Source organism: Ylistrum balloti, unplaced genomic scaffold (genome assembly GCF_031769215.1).
Source record: "Ylistrum balloti isolate Yb309-2 unplaced genomic scaffold, AGI_CSIRO_Ybal_v1 Utg369648, whole genome shotgun sequence".
Lineage (NCBI taxonomy): Eukaryota > Metazoa > Mollusca > Bivalvia > Pectinida > Pectinidae > Ylistrum > Ylistrum balloti.
In genome coordinates, this window is record NW_026781905.1 from 893,241 (window position 1) to 907,989 (window position 14,749).

Genomic DNA, 14,749 nt, shown 5'->3' on the forward strand with positions numbered 1-14,749 from the left:
AGACCATTAAATTACATCAACACTGCATTGATGTTTAATAAGTCTCCAATATAACAGAATAAAATAGAACTAATGTCGACTTCAATATCCAAGTTCGTCTGTGGATCTGACAGTTTATCATTTTACAGTCAAGTGTATAAAACAGGGATATGTTTGTTTGAACCAAATAATGTAAAGGTCGTAACACCAGGTATAAACAGACTTGCCTGGCGAGAAGTTAATTGTGTCGATACGGTCCTTGCAGATCTTCTTGTTGAAAGCATCAGAACTGCTCTCTCCCTCAATCTTAATCAAAATCACACTGTCAACATGCAAGGATTATACATGTCATAGAATATATTCAGAATTTCAAAAACATCAAAGAAGTTTCCGAGTAAAAGCATCGCTCCCAATGTGATATATTTCTTATAGAATATCAAGTTACTTTTTAATTATCATCAACAAAACCAACAGTTCATAGCAATATTTTATTTATCGGGGAAAAGATGGACCAAATTCCAACAAACTAATAATTTCTACAGAATACCTTCCCCCCAACCTCTAGATGCGGAATCAACCATTAACACAAATTAAAATTATTTTCCAAATAGGGGACATAATCTTTACATTCTAACAACAGGATTGTTGGTTTCTTCCCTCCAGCCACAGGAGTATGAGACACACTATATTAAAACATTTAATTATCTTTCATCTACGGATGCTTTTGACCAAATTGGACAAGACTGATTGTTTTTCGCGCAAGAATGTTTAAACCACGTGAGCTAAGTATCTTAACATTGAAAATGATATATAATTTACCGAAATGCATTCCAGTTAAAACAAAATATTAATGTAGATATCAGATTTATCAGCAAAGATATTTGAACTTGAGTACAAATTTGTATTTGAGCAAAGAATTGGCAAAGTATGGGACCGGGTGTAATTTCTTGTCATAATCGGGCAAATGAAAATACAGAAGAAACAGTAGTCGCTTAACATGGCCTTGTTCAAGTGGCGAAATAATCCTATAACGTTCGTTTTATCTTTAAGTAGTTGTAACTGAATGTGATATTAAGATGGCCTATTGGGTCTGTTATTTCCACCACATATATCACATCCTGGACACGGTAGATTGATACCCTAGCAGTTAAAATATACAGACCACATTATATCCTAATCGAAAATTTATTCAAAGATGAATGTCAAGCAGCAAGAAAAACGGAAACCTTTTAACGGACTTTGCATTGCCAGATGTTGGGGATAGAAGCAATAGGCTTTCTCACTGTGACGTTAATTGTCAATAAGTAAATCGTATTAATGATACAGAGAACAAATGGGACTTCTTCATGAATAGTTTATACCAAGACGTGAATTCTGTTATAATACAAATTCCTCGCGAGACAGACGAAGTGGGATTATTATTACAATCCACAAGAGACTTCATCGATGTGAGAGAAGGTGCAATACTATTGTTTTAGGAATTATGTGGACATCACGTGCTGTCAAAATATATTAAGCTTTATTGGCACAGTTGTAATCTTATAACATAATATATTACTGTATATATGTCCTTTGGAAGGGATTTATCATTGTCACTGGCCTTTGGGTAACATATGTATTTCCCCATTAATAAAACTATTGTGTGGAGTGATAAAATATGTTATATTGTTCGTCACTCGTTTGAAAAGTCGTCGATGCAGTTTCCCTTTCCCTCGATCAATATTGATCTTCTTTTCAGTCATCTCCTAGATTTCATGCTTCAGGACCTTGCATTATGAACGAGTTCAAGACGGATGAAACAGTTATATGATGCATTATATTGCGAGAGTTAAAGACGCTTACTACTCCGTAACACATGGTCTTATTCAGGAGTCTCCGTGTTAATCTTTCTTTTGTTCACATTTTCCTTTCTTTTATTGAATTTGAGTTTGGATTTTCATTTTGTTGATATGTTGCTATTTCCTTCTCTTTTTCATTATCTTTGTACTTTTTCAAGAGTCTCAAGGTAAATATGTTTTCTTTATATTTTTTGCCCTACATTTTATATAATTTGAGTTTGAATTGTCATATTATTTACGTGTTGGTATTTTCTTGTTGCTTTTCTCACTATGCATTGAAATGAGTGATTCCAGAGCGTGATAGTGGAACAGCAGAGCTGTTGTTTACAAAATTGTAAAAGTATGTTTTGCTTTGATTTTATTTTTTCTTTATTCGTGTATTTACTTGTTCCTGGCGATCTTCCCCTGTAATGAAGTTACAACTTTTTATCAAATAACATGTAACCAAATATCTGCCATTCACACCCATCAGTCAACCGTTAAGTTTCAACATTGAACTAGCCACAAATTGAGTCGGTATTTCAAGAAAAATCGTAAAAAACGTCGAGAAACATATAGATATAATTACAGGTAATGATAAAATGCATTTAGCATTCTTATGACAGGAAGCCATATAAAAAGCCCCACGGAACAGTGAAAATTAACGTTTTAGGTAGGTGGTCTTTATATAGAGGTTCAACGTTAAAGCATTAATGATTGAAATCAATTGGGTTTGTAGCCAGTATTTCTTATATTAAGATTCGATTACACACATGACACTGACACTACAAAAATGTTCGTTAGCTCAAATTAAATATTTTAGAAAAAGTATGCTCCAAAATTGATGCGAGCACTGGCGAACGAAGTACAAATTTTGCACTCATTATAACCAATCTAATTAATTATACAATCATTCATCTACCTTTTGACGAGATACTGCAACAATATCTCAATGCGTATTCTGTAATTTCTGCATGAACCATTTTTACAAACTTCCAATTTGCGATTCGGATGTAATCTCTTTATATGAGAGATTATGCTTTTAAAGATTGAAGTATTTTGCATCATCTGATAACTATACTTTATCAACGGATCAGGATGAATGTAGTAGAGTTAATTTTTTTTGGTTTAATCTATTGGTCGTTTTATAAAATAAGTCTAATTTATGAATCCATTTATCCTGCGCTATATATTTGTGATTTTTCTAGCGGTCTGTGTATATAGTTATACCAATGAAAGCCAGAGAAGAAACAGATACAGATACAGAAATGTCTTTTCTTGTCTTATAATGAATTAAAAGGTAATTATTGCTTGATATATTAAGAGGAAAGTAACAGTCTAGACACACGTCAGCATGGAACAGAACCTTTAAGGATTATAAAGCAGCTGAAATGTCATGCTGTACAGGGTGTGATTTCACTGTGAGACATGTGTAATCTGGAGTGTTACTCACTGTCCGTCCTTTGTCCCAAGGGCGATCAGTTTTCCGGACGGATTACTGTCGATACACAGAAACTGCTGACCCTGCCAAAGACAAAACATTTTAAGAATGAAGTCAAATTACATTAATATTGACATAAGTCATTAAAATTAAGTTCCGCTGCTGTTACTTGTTAACGCATCTGCGACAAATAATGGCATTTCAAATTGACTATTTTGAGTTAAAATGCTTACCTAAAATATCTGATTTGGAGACAGATTAAAATGTCTTACTCTTAACGAATAAATAACGAAATCTTCAAAGGCTTTTAAAGAAATAACTTACTGAAATAATTTTTAAACTTTGTAAGACGTGTTATTCGTGTTGAACGAAACATTGATTATTACCATATTAACAAATCAAACCGTTTAGTAAGTCTAATGGGAGGGGAAAACGTAATAAATAGGAACAACATTAAACAAGAGAAAAAGTAAAAAATATACAACATTATATACATGAAAATCATTTAGTACTTTAAACCATCAACACAGGTTCTGTATTTAATGAAACAGTTGTTTCAGATAACACAATGTGCATTATTTGTTTTGTTTTGGATTAAAAATGGAAATCTTATATAAGGTTTCATTCGACATGCCAGAAATGATATATATCAAAAAGAAAAATGTCAAACTTTTGAATAAAACCAATCCGAACTATCACTGTGTGTGATGCAGTTTGATTTATAATTTGGCTATATTGTAACCATTTCTGTACTAAGAAACTCTGTTAACGTCTAGGTCTTATGTATTAAACATTGATAATTTATTGCTTTATGCAGCAAATATTTTCATAATTTTTTTCATATTTTCATTCATTCACCCCAGACCATAAAAATATATGCCATTTTCAAACGACTGACCAATGCAGAGTTGCATGAAATAATCAAAGAATTCATTAAAACGTGATTACATGGCTTATGTCCTATACAGTCATCTGAGATTTAAAAATATTGTCATTGTTTTGGTAACATATGTCACAGAATTGCCCTAATTAACAAAATGAACTGACTTGGCCTACATTGTACATATGATACATATCTAAATTATACCTTAACTGATTCATCCTATGTAAAGGAAAGTAATTACGGGTTGATTTTCTAAAATCTATAAAAAAAAACGACGCCGGACAAAAGGCGACCACGTGATAAGGATTGGCGTTCATTATTTTGTGTTCTAAATAAACCGCGAAATCAAAAAGTCATTTTATGCACGCGTTTTATAGTGTGCTGACGTCAAAACGTCAACCACGTGTTCTTAATTTGAAATACAAACGGGGAACTTTTCTTAGAAAATATCTTCTTTTATTTCTGTATCAAATGTTTAGGCTATAAAATGGCATTTCATATCAGTGTAGATAAAAAGTTCTTTAAAAATATCTTCATTGGATTCTGTATAAAAAGTATCGGCTATAAAATGTCTTTTTGTTTCAGTGTAGATAAAAATACTGAAAATGATGTCTCCTTATGATTAAATACATAAAATATGATATACCTTGTTGAGCGATAAAAATTTACCTTTAATACTAATTTACAGACCGGATCCCGCCTATTGGAATCAAACCAACATATAATACCATCCAGACCAGCTGTGACGAAATCACCTCCTACTTCAGACGCCGGAACACACGCAATCCCACGTAGGTCGTCAAAATGTCCCTGTAAAGAACGGAAATCAGGCCAGATAAGTTGACCGATAGAATATGATATGTCGGTCAGGGATATTATTATCTATAAAGTTTTATGATAAACCTGAATCTTAAATGAAAACACAAAATGGTTGTAAACAGAATCAATAACAAACCTTTTTAATCATAATCAATACCAAATATTTGTAAACATTATCAATACCACGTGTTTGTAAATATTATCAATACCACGTGTTTGTAAACATAATCAATACCACGTGTTTGTAAACACAATCAATACCAAGTGTTTGTAAACACAATCAATACCACGTTTTTGTAAACACAATCAATACCAAGTGTTTGTAAACATAATCAATACCACGTGTTTGTAAACATTATCAATACCACGTGTTTGTAAACACAATCAATACCACGTGTTTGTAAACATTATCAATACCACGTGTTTGTAAATATTATCAATACCACGTGTTTGTAAACACAATCAATACCACGTGTTTGTAAACACAATCAATACCACGTGTTTGTAAACACAATCAATACCACGTGTTTGTAAACATTATCAATACCACGTGTTTGTAAACATTATCAATACCACGTGTTTGTAAACACAATCAATACCACGTGTTTGTAAACACAATCAATACCACGTGTTTGTAAACACAATCAATACCACGTGTTTGTAAACATAATCAATACCACGTGTTTGTAAACAAAATCAATACCACGTGTTTGTAAATATTATCAATACCACGTGTTTGTAAATATTATCAATACCACGTGTTTGTAAATATTATCAATACCACGTGTTTGTAAACATAATCAATACCACGTGTTTGTAAACACAATCAATACCAAGTGTTTGTAAACATAATCAATACCACGTGTTTGTAAACATTATCAATACCACGTGTTTGTAAACATAATCAATACCACGTGTTTGTAAACATTATCAATACCACGTGTTTGTAAACACAATCAATACCAAGTGTTTGTAAACACAATCAATACCACGTGTTTGTAAACACAATCAATACTACGTGTTTGTAAACACAATCAATACCACGTGTTTGTAAACACAATCAATACCACGTGTTTGTAAACATAATCAATACCACGTGTTTGTAAACATAATCAATACCACCACGTGTTTGTAAACACAATCAATACCAAGTGTTTGTAAACACAATCAATACCACGTGTTTGTAAACATAATTAATACCACGTGTTTGTAAACATAATCAATACCACGTGTTTGTTAACACAATTAATACCACGTGTTTGTAAACACAATCAATACCACGTGTTTGTAAACACAATCAATACCACGTGTTTGTAAACACAATCAATACCACGTGTTTGTAAACACAATCAATACCACGTGTTTGTAATCATAATCAATACCACGTGTTTGTAAACACAATCAATGCCACGTGTTTGTAATCATAATCAATACCACGTGTTTGTAAACATTATCAATACCACGTGTTTGTAAATATTATCAATACCACGTGTTTGTAAACACAATCAATACCACGTGTTTGTAAACACAATCAATACCACGTGTTTGTAAACACGATCAATACCACGTGTTTGTAATCATAATCAATACCACGTGTTTGTAAACATAATCAATACCAAGTGTTTGTAAACATTATCAATACCACGTGTTTGTAAATATTATCAATACCACGTGTTTGTAAACACAATCAATACCAAGTGTTTGTAAACATTATCAATACCACGTGTTTGTAAATATAATCAATACCACGTGTTTGTAAACACAATTAATACCAAGTGTTTGTAAACATTATCAATACCACGTGTTTGTAAATATTATCAATACCACGTGTTTGTAAACACAATCAATACCAAGTGTTTGTAAACATTATCAATACCACGTGTTTGTAAATATTATCAATACCACGTGTTTGTAAACACAATCAATACCACGTGTTTGTAAACATTATCAATACCACGTGTTTGTAAATATTATCAATACCACGTGTTTGTAAACACAATCAATACCACGTTTTTGTAAACACAATCAATACCAAGTGTTTGTTAACACAATCAATACTACGTGTTTGTAAACACAATCAATACCACGTGTTTGTAAACACAATCAATACCAAGTGTTTGTAAACATAATCAATACCAAGTGTTTGTAAACATAATCAATACCACGTGTTTGTAAATATTATCAATACCACGTGTTTGTAAACATAATCAATACCAAGTGTTTGTAAACACAATCAATACCACGTTTTTGTAAACACAATCAATACCAAGTGTTTGTAAACATAATCAATACCAAGTGTTTGTAAACACAATCAATACCACGTTTTTGTAAACACAATCAATACCACGTGTTTGTAAACACAATCAATACCAAGTGTTTGTAAACACAATCAATACCACGTTTTTGTAAACACAATCAATACCACGTGTTTGTAAACACAATCAATACCACGTGTTTGTAAACATAATCAATACCACGTGTTTGTAAACATTATCAATACCACGTGTTTGTAAACACAATCAATACCACGTGTTTGTAAACACAATCAATACCACGTTTTTGTAAACATAATCAATACCACGTGTTTGTAAACATTATCAATACCACGTGTTTGTAAACACAATCAATACCACGTGTTTGTAAACACAATCAATACCACGTGTTTGTAAACATAATTAATACCACGTGTTTGTAAACATAATCAATACCACGTGTTTGTAAACATTATCAATACCACGTGTTTGTAAACATTATTAATACCAAGTGTTTGTAAACATAATCAATACCACGTGTTTGTAAATATAATCAATACCAAGTGTTTGTAAACATTATCAATACCACGTGTTTGTAAATATTATCAATACCACGTGTTTGTAAACACAATCAATACCAAGTGTTTGTAAACATTATCAATACCACGTGTTTGTAAATATAATCAATACCACGTGTTTGTAAACACAATTAATACCAAGTGTTTGTAAACATTATCAATACCACGTGTTTGTAAATATTACCAATACCACGTGTTTGTAAACACAATCAATACCAAGTGTTTGTAAACATTATCAATACCACGTGTTTGTAAATATTATCAATACCACGTGTTTGTAAACACAATCAATACCACGTGTTTGTAAACATTATCAATACCACGTGTTTGTAAATATTATCAATACCACGTGTTTGTAAACACAATCAATACCACGTTTTTGTAAACACAATCAATACCAAGTGTTTGTTAACACAATCAATACTACGTGTTTGTAAACACAATCAATACCACGTGTTTGTAAACACAATCAATACCAAGTGTTTGTAAACATAATCAATACCAAGTGTTTGTAAACATAATCAATACCACGTGTTTGTAAACACAATCAATACCAAGTGTTTGTAAACACAATCAATACCAAGTGTTTGTTAACACAATCAATACCACGTGTTTGTAAACACAATCAATACCACGTGTTTGTAAACACAATCAATACCAAGTGTTTGTAAACATAATCAATACCAAGTGTTTGTAAACACAATCAATACCACGTTTTTGTAAACACAATCAATACCACGTGTTTGTAAACACAATCAATACCAAGTGTTTGTAAACACAATCAATACCACGTTTTTGTAAACACAATCAATACCACGTGTTTGTAAACACAATCAATACCACGTGTTTGTAAACATAATCAATACCACGTGTTTGTAAACATTATCAATACCACGTGTTTGTAAACACAATCAATACCACGTGTTTGTAAACACAATCAATACCACGTTTTTGTAAACATAATCAATACCACGTGTTTGTAAACATTATCAATACCACGTGTTTGTAAACACAATCAATACCACGTGTTTGTAAACACAATCAATACCACGTGTTTGTAAACATAATTAATACCACGTGTTTGTAAACATAATCAATACCACGTGTTTGTAAACATTATCAATACCACGTGTTTGTAAACATTATTAATACCAAGTGTTTGTAAACATAATCAATACCACGTGTTTGTAAATATAATCAATACCAAGTGTTTGTAAACACAATCAAAAACAAGTGTTTGTAAACATACTTTCGCTACATTTCTTATATCAAACACAACAGCCAATATACAAACAAGTTCTGATAAAACATGGCTTCCTACATCAATTATCATCAAATCACAAAAAAACATGTTAACGTTTTATATCAAAACAAACGGTTGATGAAAACAGTCAGTAAGGATTACTTCCGCTATGATTACTTCTGATAACTGCCCTTCCTGTCAAACTGGTGCAGCTGACAAACATATACTGAGCCCCAATGAAACGCAAGTCCAACTTAAGATAAGTTTTTGTAAGAAATCAAAAACAGGAACTGAATTTTTACTGATTTATTTAATAGTTTGTTGAAATTGCAATTAAACAAAATGTTGCTAGATTTCATTTCATAAAATTTACAATTTATATTGGCTATTTAATTAATATACCCCCATGAAAGGAATATCACAAATTAGTCAGTAATGCGTGTGTCCGCCTTGGGCATTGATGCAGGATGTGTAACGGCGTCTCATGGAATTGCGGAGTCTGGGACTGCTAAGGGCAAATAGTTCCATGCTTGTTCCAGCTGTGCCAACGTCAAAAGATCTCAAGCAGCAGAGATTCTTCTCATCCCACACACGTTCTATCGATGTCATATCCGGTAAAAGAGGCGGCAAAGGCAGAATATTTACATAATTCCGCAAAGGAGCAGTGTTGGGACGGGCGTTGTCATGCTGGCAAAACTGTAGTTGGAACAACGTAAGGCCTGAAAACGTTATCTCTGTACATCACTCCTGTGCACTTTGACGGGAAACGTGAAGAGGTGTCCGATGGTGGTAACTGAGGCTTCCCATACCTTCACGCTACCGCCATTCCATCTGTTAGTCTGCAGGTCACAACAATCGATGTAAAGTTGTTACGTCGACGCAGGCAAACGGCCACCAGTATGGGGAAGATGGAATCGAGACTCGTCTGAGAAGAGAACTCGTTGCTAGTCAACAAGAATTTATCGTTGATGATGCCTTGCCCATTGAAGACGATGCTGTCGGTGGCGCTGAGCGAGAAAAGGCCCTACGTCAGGACGTCTGCAGTTAATGCCATGTTAACGTGGGCGACGCCGGACGTTGTCGGCGGACACTGGTCGTCTTCTAACTCTGATAGCAGCTGCTGTTCTGGTTGCAGACAGGTTACGGTTACAAAGGTTGGAAGCGTCCAGCAAGACTGGTGATAGTGCTAACACGATATCCCAAGCGCCTGGCTACCGTCTGCAAACTTCCAAGAACCTTTCTTTTCTGCAAGGGTGTTAATCGAGTTCCATGAGCATTATTCATGCTGCCTTCACTGAATGAATATCTTTAGGACGGAGCACTTTATAAAGGACACGTCTCGGTGAAAACGCACCTGTATTGGCAACACCCGTGACTCCAATTCACGATTATATGCATTACGCATGTGTCGATATGAACAGTGACAGGAGTGAACAAAACAAAGGTCATTTCACCATTTGCCTACACAACGTTACATTATTGATATCACCAGTAGTATACAAAAGGTCACAACTAAACATTTTCACGTGAAAAAAATGTACTTGCGTTTTCTATGAGGCTCAGTATATTAGATAAATGAGATAACCAATTAAATGGGAAATTACTGTAGGTCCTGAGTAATCATTCGGTTTGAATAGGAAAATACTATCATTCGGTTTGAATAGGAAAATACAAACTAGAACTTACCTGTGTAATTGGTATCGCGTCAAGTGTGACGTCAGTCATTGGCGATTGTTTACTGGCAGGGAAGAAGGACGACAACATGGAGTTCATGGTAGTTCCTATCAGTAGAGTCTCATTGTGAATTTGTACCATCCTCACTCCGCCTTCTGACCGGGGGATCTACAACGGATGCAATACTTAGTGTTTTACGAGTCATATATACAATTCACAAAGATCCCAATACCCTCAATGATTCACAAAGCGTATATGACATTTGACAACGGAGATAAGATGCTTAATGATTCACAAAGTGTATACGACATATGACAATTGCGATAAGACGCTTGATGATTCACAATTTGACAACGGATACAACACTTAAATGGGAATGCACGATAACCTTGTTAAGACTTAATACGTGTGCTTTGTGTGCAATCCCTATGCTTGTTTCGTCACCTTTACAGACACAAGTATGTCTTTCATGTCATACGCACGGCAATAACCTGTTAAAGATATTGGTATACCCCATGATACTGCGTTAGATATCTTCGTTTCATCTGCGAATGAGAGAGGGGAAACTCCGAATATACATTTGTGACCAACCTGATGCTAATTTGAAATGATAAATTTCAGTGTCAACCGAGAAAAATTGTATATATATACTAAATGTATTAACAGTATATTAAATCTTATTCTCCTTGTAATTTTTCAGTTGTTTCCGAGTAAATCCTTCTTTTGTTCATATTTTGTTTTACGGAATTTGTTTTTCGATTATAGTAATATTGACATTTTGTTTTCTTGTTGTTTAGAATTTAAGACCCTCGAAAGAGGACAGCTCACGCGACGGTTGGTGGTAAGAGGGACACAACGATTGGAAAACGAACCTAGTTTTATTTCCGAGGGTTTTTTTAGCAAATTTTCTTTAATTTACCGTGTTCATATCTATTTTGTGCAACCATATATTATCTAAATGTATGTGGTATTTCTCGATTTGTGCATATTTCGCCTAATATGGTTCACTTATAGTTTTAAATCTCGATGATGCCGTTAACGTTACTGAGATCTAATACTGAAGGTTCTTTGACCTGGTACTGAAACGATTGTCAAGCTTATTGATGCTGCTAAAATAGATCTTATTTTGTATAAATAGAAGAATTCAGCAATAGCTGAAGGTAACCGATTAAAATCAACGTCATATCAGTTCAGTCACACCCCTAAAATCTAATGCATTTCATAATTATATCGAGTAGCTAGGATGATAACATAGCATCATCGACATTAGGCTGGTAATTCATCATCTGACTTAAAATAGTAAAATAATGAAGTATTTCGAACGTCTTCGCTTTCAGATAAAATTGATAGGAGTGTAATGATATATTTTAAATAACTATTCATATGCTGACTATAACTGCATATCGTCCAACGCTAGACTGGTGTAATCACGCTTTTTGAGGCTGAAATTCCCTTTTCCCTCACACTTTGCCTATGTTGCATGGCCTTATCCTTTTTTAACACCCATGAAGGATAACCCTTCTTCTTACTCTGTACAGGGATTCTATCTTTGACAGGTAAATAAACGGTTTGGTGATGTAACATTTCCTCGTCTCGCCCTTGAGTTGAGTTTGGGGATTCTCTTGTCAGTACAATGGTATGACGTCACAATAACAAATTATTGACGTCACATCAACGACTCAATCACATCAAAAACAGAATACTGACTGGGACAACATATCACATAATTGTACCTAAGCGTAAGAGAAAATAATCATTTACACCCTTGCTGTTGAGATGAAAGGTCACATGATAAGTCACGTGATTGTTCTCTAAATCTTCTTACTCTCGGGTTCAGATCATGATATATCATCTTAAGTGGTCGTGAAAGGTTCTACCTATCCCACATGGGTATATGACTTGACATTTGACATTATGACGTCACAATAGAATGACGTTATTTTATGACATCATAGTCAAAAGCCTGTCATAGTATTCTTGCTGATCATGATAATCATGCCGTCGGCAGCTGACACCATCTCGAGAACAGCATGAATTAGAATGATAGAAATAGTACTTTATTCAGCATTGTATTTGCTGGATTATCATAGTGTTTACCAGATATTAGACAAAGCCTCGGTTATGACCAAAATTTTAATTGAGACGGGGGATTCCTATTTCATATTTATGACGTCACATTAAAGACGCGATTTGATGCGTATTTGAGCGATAAACTACATATCATTTGCTATGACGGTCAGCAAAGTAAGAGGAAAAAGAGGGATCTTAACCATTAGGAGATTCGTGTTTAACTTGGTAACGTTCCCCTAGATGGATTCCCTATCTATCAATCAGTAGGTTTAAAACAAGTTCATTACTCTGTTGTAACCTCCTTCTTCGACAGTAAAGTACAATGTATATAGTTCATTTATTTGCTGTTGATTTTTCTACCTGTAAAGATCCCGATTGGTCCATGTTCTTATTCCAAGTCCAACAATAGACCATACCATCACGGCCACCGGACAGTAAAAGGCCTTTGGAGTACAGCAGAGTAAATACCGGCCCCTAAGAAAAATAAAGGTAATATTAGGTTACATACTGGTCTCTTAACAATATAAAGGTTATATACTTGTCTCTAAAGTTTTCTCTCTCTTTTTTTTTTTTTTTTTTGCCCCGATTTGCTTAGAACGATATGTAGCTGGGATAATGAGAGAGGTGCCTACCACCTACATTTCTGTTTATATAATCATTAAGCATGGTCAGTCAGTTATATGTATCACATCAACACTCAACACATTAAATGTCTCTCAAGCGTAACGAAAACTTTCAGCTGCCTTAAGTTTAGTCAACAGGGTATTTCTGAGCGGCGCCATATCGGTGTTAGTGATATTTAATTAAAATGTAACAAAATTTAATAGAAGCCAAATAGTAGACACAAGTCTTTTATAGAATTCCATTCCTTCGGCAGAAAATGGCAAAAGTGTTTTTTAATGTAAGTCCGCACATCAGTTACACAAGATTTTCTCAGTTTAATATGTTCTTTTATTAGATTTTTGGTCTGCTTTGAATGGCAGCACATCTGATAACATATCTGCAGTGATTGATTCGAAGACCGTTGACATCAATGTAGTTTAAATCGTTATTTACCATGGACACCACATAGGGATTTAAATTCAACTGCGTTATCCCCTATCATATTTCTGTTTTCCCTTTGGACAATGTCCTTTCAACAATCATTTTCTTTCATTTTTCGAAACATTTTCGCTTCAACAAAAATAAGAACCATTTAAAATAAGGAACAATTTAAGAGTAAAGATCTAACTGTCTCAGTTCTTCAATACTCTGAACATTACAATCTGTTCGAGAAGAACCCGTTTGTGATAAATCTCACGTATTCTGGTTCAAATACATTCCCGGATAAATAAAGGCAAAAGACAAAGGAATCGCAAAAATAAAAATACAGATCAGAAAAGTCAATTAATAAATTAAACCATACTACTTTTCGTTCTTGTATGACTTTCGCCAGTGAAGCTAATGGCCTTGGTAAATCAAGAGTGACAACAGGGGTATGTAAATATATAGTTATGATATTAAAGTGATGGTCATATAAAATACTTTCCATCGTGACTTTAAAACTTGATACAAAGTCCTTCACTAGTGATATGAGTTTTTATTTATTGTATTTTGTAGGGTATGTCTCCCGAAAGAACAAGATTCAGCATTAAACATAACAATATAAGGATACACAATGCCAGAAGAAAAAAAAATCAGACAGGATAAAGCAGATCCTTGTAGGATTGACAAGGACGATCTGAGAGTTAATTATGTTACTAAATAAAACTTACGTCGTGCGCATGCTTGATGAAATTGGTGATTTTGTTGCCTCCGTCGCCCCAGACGTATATCGTGCCATTTGAATCACCAGTAATAAGATCGCCTTTGTCGTTATGGGTGAGACAAATTACAAACTTCGCCCGTAGGTATGTCTACAAGAAATGGTGAAATAACGTACAAAACAGTGGTATCAACAGACCTGACCAGGAATTGAACCCAGGTCGCAAGCTTGTGATAATTGACCGGCTTT

General features: G+C 34.0%; 1 protein-coding gene across 1 annotated transcript in view; it reads right to left on the reverse strand.

The window, feature by feature from the left end:
* LOC132555979 (echinoderm microtubule-associated protein-like 2) overlaps nt 1-14,749 on the reverse strand; it is a 41,566-nt gene that overhangs the window by 3,714 nt on the left and 23,103 nt on the right. Inside the window, exons 16-21 of the mRNA XM_060220369.1 lie at nt 14,511-14,651; nt 13,117-13,230; nt 10,699-10,854; nt 4,790-4,930; nt 3,250-3,320; nt 207-301 (exon numbers count right to left, since the gene is read on the reverse strand). Of these exons, the coding sequence (XP_060076352.1) occupies nt 207-301; nt 3,250-3,320; nt 4,790-4,930; nt 10,699-10,854; nt 13,117-13,230; nt 14,511-14,651 (718 nt within the window). The remainder of the gene's footprint in view (nt 1-206; nt 302-3,249; nt 3,321-4,789; nt 4,931-10,698; nt 10,855-13,116; nt 13,231-14,510; nt 14,652-14,749) is intronic.